Here is an 8,882-nt window from a genome sequence, read left to right on the forward strand (position 1 = left end):
CAGGCCTCTGCCTCCCAAGTGCTGGGATTTTTTTGTTTGTTTGTTTGTTTGAGACAGGGTTTCTCTGTATAGCCCTGGCTGACCTGGAACTCACTTTGTAGACCAGGCTTGCCTCTGCCTGGGATTAAAGTCCTGGGATTAAAGGCGTGTGCCACCAAGCCTGGCTCTTTTCTTCTTCTTTTTTCTTCTTTCTTTCACTCTCATATTGCAGCCAGTTAAGGCTGGCCAGGAATGTCTGGTAATTCTCCTGCCTCAACTTCAACTTCTGAGATTACAGGTGTGAACTGCTGAGAATTTACAATGATTCATCTAGTCAAAAAACCAAAACCAAACCAAACCGAAAACAAAACAACAAAATCAGGCGAGGCCAGGTTCATCTTATCCTCTTCTCTCCTTTAAGTTGCTGTTCCACGGGAAGCAGCTTCTTTAGTTGGGGGGATTTGGCCCATACTGAGAAGCAAAAGCGGCTTTCTAACCTCAATCGTCCTCCTTCTTTTCAAGTTTTCCTCCTCCTTCTCTCCAGAGAGACGACAGAAATAATTGATCCATCATCCGGTTCCAGACACAGATTCCCATGCAAATTCCCTCCCCTCTCCAGACCTCAAAGTTACAATCCTAGGGTGAAGGGAGTGGGGGGGGGGCATTTCTTCGGGTCACCTCACCCCTCAGCCAGGTGAGAAGTGAGAGGAGAAATTCTCTACCACAACCCCAGCCTCCTCCCTCTCTCCAGCCGTGCACACCATCTTTCTGGTGTGGAATCACTTAAAGTTTGGGTAAAACTCCCTTTTCTCCCGGGAGATCCAATCTGGAAGCTTTTAGGAGGCGGAGCAGGGATGGGGAGGGAGAAGGCAAATTCCCCAAAACTTTCGTCAGACCTCAGAGAGTCGTTTCTTTACTCAAAACTGCCCATCACCCCCCCCCCGCCATTAACTTTCGATTAAGACCTCCTCCTTATGGCAACTAAACTTTACTTTGCATAATTAAGATTTTCCTCGGAAAGGGGGTGGATTGAATCCTCAGCTCCGGGTCTTTCTCCTTCACCTCACCCCCCAACCCCCGCCCCAGCCCCGCAGCCTGGCCTCTGAGTTCCTGAATTTTCTCACTTTGAGGTGCCACTAAACACAAAGAACCATAATGGGCTCCTTTGTGCTCGCTATGGGGCAATTACACCCCGGAGTCCCGGCCCCTTTAAGAGCCTCTTAAAGAGACAGGCTCTCATTTTTCAGAGGGTTACTTTAGGGTGTGTGTAGGGGGAGGGGCGAGGAAAACTTCTAGGAGTCCTTGTTTAGGGTGAAGTGACACTTTTACCTCGACTCTCTGAGAGGGGCAGAGAGACGTCTTTACAAGCTATTCGCTAACGTACTTTAAAAACATATACATATTTCTCTCTCTCTCTCTCTCTCTCTCTCTCTATATATATATATATATATATATATATTATTTTTAAACGGGATTTTTCACTTGGTTTTATAAATGGTACTAAAAGGGGGGAGGGGGCGGTGGTGAGCAGGGGCGGGAGCAAAGAGCTCTTGTACCTCAGGGTTTGGGCTCTAGGGCCACAGATCAGGCTGGAGTTGCCTGGGTCGGATGCCACTTTGAGAAAACGTGTCTCCGGATCTTGCCTGGGCGACTCCGAAGCGATCGCGGACTGAGCAAACAGCTCCTAATATAATAATAGCTTATCTCTTTAAAAAAGCAGAAGGAGGGGGGGGTAGAGTTTTCTTGGCATCTGGTTTCTGAGCTCATTATGTTGTGGTCGACCAATCCAGCCCTCGGGGCTGGTCCTCCAGTTTAAATCTGATTGGCCGAGAGCACATTTTGGGATGGTGCAAAGCTCGACGGGGCGGTTTCAAGGATCCCTTTTGAGGGGGGCTGAGGAGAGGGCGGGGCCGCCAGCGGGGGCCCCCTTGAAACCGACTAATTGGGATCGGAGAGGCCGAGGTGAGGGCTGAAGGAGGCACAAAGGAGTCGCTGGGTAGAGGAGGGTGGGGAGAGGGGAAGCCCAGAGGCTAGAGGAGGAAGAGGAGCTAGGGCAGCGGTGCGTGGCGTCTCCGACCCTCAGTCCGATCGCGGCGAGCCAGCAGGCGGGTGCGCCGCCCCCTCCCCGCCGCCCAGCCTCCCCAACTCTGCGGCCGCGAGCAAAGTTTGCGAGGAGTCGCGGGAGGCGGCCGGGCAGCTAGGCGGCAGCGGGGAAGGCGCGCGGTCTCTGGGTTGGGGGCGGGGGCTGGGGGTCGCCCAGGAGCCGAGTGGGGGGCGGCGGCCAGCATGCGGGCCCGCAGCGCCCTGCCCCGCAGCGCCCTGCCCCGCCTGCTGCTGCCACTGCTGCTGCTGCCGGCCGCTGGACCGGCCCAGTTCCACGGGGAGAAGGGCATCTCCATCCCGGACCACGGCTTCTGCCAGCCCATCTCCATCCCGCTGTGCACGGACATCGCCTACAACCAGACCATCATGCCCAACCTTCTTGGCCACACGAACCAGGAGGACGCGGGCCTGGAGGTGCATCAGTTCTACCCGCTGGTGAAGGTGCAGTGCTCGCCGGAGCTGCGCTTCTTTCTGTGCTCCATGTACGCTCCGGTGTGCACAGTGCTGGAGCAGGCCATCCCGCCGTGCCGCTCCATCTGCGAGCGCGCGCGCCAAGGCTGCGAGGCGCTCATGAACAAGTTCGGCTTCCAGTGGCCCGAGCGCCTCCGCTGCGAGCATTTCCCGCGTCACGGCGCGGAGCAGATCTGCGTGGGCCAGAACCACTCGGAGGACGGAGCTCCTGCGCTACTCACCACCGCGCCACCTTTTGGGCTGCAGCCCGGCGCGGGTGGCACCCCGGGCGGCCCTGGCGGTGGTGGCGCGCCCCCGCGCTACGCCACTCTGGAGCACCCTTTCCACTGTCCCCGCGTCCTCAAGGTGCCGTCCTATCTCAGCTATAAGTTTCTGGGTGAGCGCGATTGTGCCGCGCCCTGCGAGCCTGCACGGCCCGACGGCTCTATGTTCTTCTCGCAAGAGGAGACTCGTTTTGCCCGTCTCTGGATCCTCACATGGTCAGTGCTGTGCTGCGCTTCCACCTTCTTCACGGTCACCACCTATTTAGTGGACATGCAGCGATTCCGCTACCCAGAGCGGCCCATCATCTTTCTGTCCGGCTGCTACACCATGGTATCAGTGGCCTACATTGCGGGCTTCGTACTCCAGGAGCGCGTGGTGTGCAACGAGCGCTTCTCTGAGGACGGTTATCGCACGGTGGTGCAGGGCACTAAGAAAGAAGGCTGCACTATACTCTTCATGATGCTCTACTTCTTCAGCATGGCCAGCTCCATCTGGTGGGTGATTCTGTCCCTCACCTGGTTCCTGGCAGCCGGTATGAAGTGGGGCCACGAGGCCATCGAGGCCAATTCGCAGTACTTCCACCTGGCCGCCTGGGCCGTGCCGGCCGTCAAAACCATCACCATCCTGGCCATGGGCCAGATCGACGGCGACCTGCTGAGCGGCGTGTGCTTCGTGGGCCTCAACAGCCTGGACCCGCTGCGGGGCTTCGTACTGGCGCCGCTCTTCGTATACCTGTTCATCGGTACATCCTTCCTGCTGGCCGGCTTCGTGTCACTCTTCCGCATCCGCACCATCATGAAGCACGACGGCACCAAGACGGAGAAGCTGGAGAGGCTCATGGTGCGCATCGGCGTCTTCTCGGTGCTCTACACGGTACCGGCCACCATAGTCATCGCCTGCTACTTCTATGAGCAGGCCTTCCGCGAGCACTGGGAGCGCTCCTGGGTAAGCCAGCACTGCAAGAGCCTAGCCATCCCCTGCCCGGCCCACTACACGCCCCGCATGTCGCCCGACTTCACAGTCTACATGATCAAATACCTCATGACGCTCATCGTGGGCATCACGTCGGGCTTCTGGATCTGGTCCGGCAAGACACTGCACTCGTGGAGGAAGTTCTACACGCGTCTCACCAACAGTCGGCATGGCGAGACCACCGTGTGAAGCGGTCTCGCCTGCCGGGCGTCTCCTTCTCCCAGGTCCGGACTGCACCGTGCCCTCCTTCACTCAGGAGGGGGGGTGCACCCTACGGACTCCTATTTTATTTTTTTAAATAAAGAACGGTAAAAAAATCCATTTTATTTTAGGTCGCTTCTTAAAAAGAACTCTGCCCAACACCCCCCTACCAGGTTTGTAATTAAAACTGTAAATAGTCTTTGTAAATTTAATTATATATTTTCTATTTAAAAGAAAAAAGAAAAAAAAAAAAAAGATCGAGGGCGCCAGGGCTGAAGAATGGGGTGGGGGTGGGGGAGGAGGTCTCGCCTTTTCTAAGTGCCCTTTTAAAAGCTGCCCTGTGCTCTGGTTCGAATTTTTTTGGTGATTTGGCAGGGCTGGGCCTGCTGGGAGAGGCACCTAGCCTGCTCGCTATTTTTGTTGGCTTAAAGGAGTTGGGAGTTAGTTCCACTCAACTTCTATAAAAGCTAAATTTGCAAGCCTCCTCACCGACGCGGGGCCTGTGGAAGCTGTTGGATATTTTTTAACAAGACTTGGATTCGTTTTTGTTTTATTTTATTTCCCGTTCTCCTCGCTCCACACACCCCACCCCCCTTTCTCCCTCCTCATTTGTTCTGTCTCCCCCGCTCGGTATCTGGAAACCTCCCAATCCAGATGTAGACGTGGAAAAAAACATAGCGCTTTTAGGGAGAGGGCGGAGATGTGGGGAGGAATGGCCTCCACCCCCCCAGCCCACTCCCCGTGGGCACGGAGATCCTTCTGTGGTTTTAGCTCTGGCCCACGCGCAGAGAACGGGCGACAAAACGCTTTGTGAAGTGTGTTTTGACATCCCCCCCCCCCAGTGCACACACCACTTTAAGAGCGACCCTCTTTCCCTGGGTTTTGGGGGTACCACGAGCCTGCGTATTGGCAAACCCTGGGATCTTCTGGCGTTTCTGTTCCCTTCTCTCCCGGTAGTCTGCTCTCACGCAGAGGGATCCAGGTTAGCTGTTTGTAGGATTGGGTTGTGTGTTATGTGTGGGGTTTTCTTTGGGTTGTTTTTCTTTTCCAAAAGCAGTAAAAATAGGTTGGGTTGGAGGGAGGGAATGGATGGGCCGGTGGGGTTTTTAGTTTTCTTTGGACAAAAGACTGGCCTTTAAAAACAAAACAAAACAACAACAAAAAAAAAAAAAACAAAAAGTTGTTCAGGGAAACAACAAAAACTAATGGGTAAGTTTGCTTCAGAAGGCCTCTCTGGGCAGGCTGTGGCCGTGGGGGTGGGGTTGAGTGTTTTTACATGACATTCTATATCATTAAGATATTGATAAGAATGTTTCTAACATGTTTCTTCCCCTCTGCACACAAATAAAAGTAAGGATTTTTGCGTAAGTTAGCGGCCTGAGAGATGTTCTATAAACTAGCTTTGTTGGAGTGAGAATCCCAGTTTCCATCATGCAGGGGTACTTTACAGCTTGCATGCTAAAGAAGCGAGCGATCTGAAGACCAGTGTGCCAGAGCTCTGCTCTCAACCATCTCTCCTGTTTCTTGATAATAAATAGTGCAAATTAAAACCTAATAATCATCATAATAAAGTGCATTTAATTATCTTCAGATCTAGCCCTTTAATTGTGTTTAACAGGGTTGTAACACCACTACCCTTAACCAAGCCACACCCCCTCCCCTCTCCCCTTCACCTACTTGGTTGGGGCTTGGGGGGGAGAGTGGGCTCCAGGCCTCAATTGTTTGACTAAAGAGCTATGGGAAAATTGATTTCTTATCATCTTTTGTTGGCCAACTTGGGGACAAGGGAGAAAGTAAGTTGGAACCCCTACTTCCAAGTGTTTGTGTGTGTTAGTTTATGTTGGGGGAAGGGAGGTGGAGCTGTTTGGTGGTAATTGAAGTCATATGTGGGGCTTTGCTTGCAACCGTATTGAAGCCTGGGCGTTTCAGCGGAGCCCCCCTTTCCAAAATATATAGTCTCTCTCCAAATTATTTGTGCCAAGTTCACTAAGGCTCAATATAAATTTGCCTTAACTATCAAAGTGGTGGTGGGGAGGGGGGACAAGAAGCAATGTCACCACCACAGGTCCCTTTCACATCTTAAAGAACCCCACAAAGGCTGTAGGAAAGGGTTAAATTCCACACAAATTATGAGTGCCTCTCCTGGCAATAAAGGTGAAACTCCAGCAATCAAGTAGGGGTTTCAGTGCCTGAGATCAAGTACAATAGGAAAAAGGGATGGTTTCTGCTGAAGATTTGGGGAGAGCTCCCCCCCCTAAGGTTGCCAGGGTCTTGGCTCTGTGTGCTTCTGTGACATCCGGCTTCTGTACCCTCACGGGAATGGCTCAGAAAGAGGTGAAAAGGTGAAAATTGCCTTTTCTTTCCAATTTCTTCCCCCCACCTCAAGGTCTCCTACAACATAGGGGTACAGAGCCTGCAACAATAGACAAAGTGGCTTCGTGACAGGGGAGGGGGAGGAAAGATAAATTAGCCTCTTGGAGAGCCACAGATCCTAAAGATACAGCAACCCCCCCCCTCCACTTCTTTAAGAGGTGGCTGAGGAACTGAGGTACTTGAGAGAAAGCAGGGGGAGGTAAGGGGAGTTCTCCCTACACCCCACTCCCACTTTAATGAACTGGCTCTGTGAGGAAGAGCTTTAGACCACAGGAACTGTAGGCTAGAAAAGACCTCAGAAGGAACACAGAGGATAGGCTATACTCAGAACCAGTGTCTCCTGCTGAGTGGAAAACTGAATAAAAAATCGTGGGCTTAGAGATCTACCTTCGCAGGCCAGAAGGGACGTCCCATCTTATAAATGTGTGAACCCTTTCCTCTGCAGAGAGGCCTTGCATTTTACGGAAGGTAGGACAGGAAAGGAAAACTTGGTAGGTCACAGGCCACAGGTGCCCTTTCTCTGTTTCCCCAGGTCCTAGAGCGACATGGCTGCTTCTCTGGGGCCAGGTCTCTCCTTGAGAGTGTTTAGACTGTTGTCCCTGCCCCCCCCCCAAATCCTGGCCTTACCTCGGAAACATTCCCATTGTTACAAACTCTTTAAGAGAATATTAAAAAGTTATCCTCTAAAAAGGCTCCTTACACTCTCTGAGACAAATTCCTCCATGGATGTCCCAAAGATTGAGCACTGGCTTCTTTTTAGTGAACTCCTGGATTATCATGAGGGGGCGAGGAGGTCACAGTTTGGGTCAGATTCTAGCTATGCCTGCCTGGGTGCTCTGAAGCATGCGGTGACCTCCCAGGGCTCTACTCTTGTCCCTTGAGTTGAAGGGTTCCTTCTGAGGAGTTACTGCTCCCTGATCACCCCGGACTCCTAAAGCTAAACTTCTGATGACAAAAATGCACTGACTCAGAGAATATGGAAAATCCTTAGCTCTCTGCCGGGTGGGAGGGAGGAAAGAGGCCCACTCACACGAATGTACAATTTGGCATTTGAATTTACGAGGGTTCTGGGCAGTTTGGTCCACTCCCCAGCCCCAGCTATCTCTCTCATTTCTGCTGTGGGACAGAAATCAGGGTGATGGTCACAGTAGCTCATACCTGAAATCCTAGCCTGAGGAAGGCTGAGGACTTTGCACACACACACATACACACACACACAATTTTGCACACACATATACACACACAATTTGGGAAGGGGCAACTAACTGGACCTACAAAAACAGAAACAGCCTCACACTAGATGGTTCTCTTTGGATGATGGGATTCCCCTGTCTCTCAGACAACCAGGTATCAGACACTGCTGGCTGTGATGGATGGGCAGCACAAGGTGGTCTGGGGGGACACAAGGCGGGTGCCTGCAGCTATGTGCGGAGAGATGCTTAGGCAAGGCAGGCCAGTTATACATGTCTGCAGCTTTTCTTACTCTGGTGTCCCCAGGGGTAGAAAGGTCATGGTTCCTGTCAAGTAAGACTGCCATGAGGTAATACTGGGTCAGGTGATAGCGACAGAGCCAGCCCGGAGCACATGTCCAAGAAACCTTAGCACTTTTCCAACTACTTAGGATAAATTCCTGAAAATAGAATTACTGGCTCAAAGAACACACATTTCCCGAGGGGCCATGTCACCTGTTGTTCCTGGTTCTTTTCACAGATCAGCCTGGCTTCCCATGATCCCAGGTTCCACCTCTGATTCTGCATGGTAGTCTAGTGTCCAGAGGCCTGTCATGTCAGGGTGATGGTGGACAGTCTCTCTCTCTCTCTCTCTCTCTCTCTCTCTCTCTCTCTCTCTCTCTGATGAGGACACAAATGTCTTACTTGCCTGAGTGAGCAGGACACACACCAGGGTGGGACAGCCTCTCCATCAGCTTTGAAGCTAGCTAATTAGGGTTAGGGCTGTCACAGCTGGCTTCCCCTGTGCCTCCCCCTGCTCCTCCTGGACCTCTGAACCTCCTGCCCCAGCTTCCAGGCCTAAGAGCATTCCCCAGGCTCCTTGTCTGCCACCTCTCCAGACAGGCTCTTGCAAACCCTCTGCAAAGGCACTAGATTTTGCCAAACAGAAGGGCTAAGGCAAAGCTAAGTGAGATGAAACTGGGACTCGGACAGAGAGCTCCCTCATACTTTACAGTTTAGAATCTTGACCGCCAGTTGCCTAGAACGTCTGTTCATTCCCAGTGTGGCCTAGTGAGGAGCCAACCGTGGCTGAGGGGCTGAGCTCTGAGCCCTTTGTTTGAAAGCCAAAGCTTTCTCAAAGTTCCAGCTTTCCAGTCTGGCCCTTATAATTAGCCCCAATCAGAGCGTTTATGTCAGAGGCTAGGAAGGAACTCAGAGCCTCTTGATTTCATTCAAAATCTGGGGTGGAGGAGAAGGAAAGGAAGCTATGTGTGTGGGGGGGCTGGGGTGGGGGGCAAGCAAGAAGGAGGGTGGAGGTGGAAAGTGGGGACTAGGAGCCCTGGAAGAGGG

The 8,882-nt window shown here is 52.5% G+C and overlaps 1 protein-coding gene across 1 annotated transcript; it reads left to right on the top strand.

The window, feature by feature from the left end:
- Positions 1 to 1,906: 1,906 nt before the first annotated feature.
- Positions 1,907 to 5,580, top strand: Fzd2 (frizzled class receptor 2). The gene has a single exon (XM_029546511.1). It carries the CDS (start codon positions 2,266 to 2,268, stop codon positions 3,976 to 3,978), a length of 1,713 nt encoding a protein of 570 aa, XP_029402371.1. The 5' UTR covers positions 1,907 to 2,265; the 3' UTR covers positions 3,979 to 5,580.
- The last annotated feature ends 3,302 nt before the right edge of the window (positions 5,581 to 8,882 follow it).

Source organism: Mus pahari, chromosome 14 (genome assembly GCF_900095145.1).
Source record: "Mus pahari chromosome 14, PAHARI_EIJ_v1.1, whole genome shotgun sequence".
Lineage (NCBI taxonomy): Eukaryota > Metazoa > Chordata > Mammalia > Rodentia > Muridae > Mus > Mus pahari.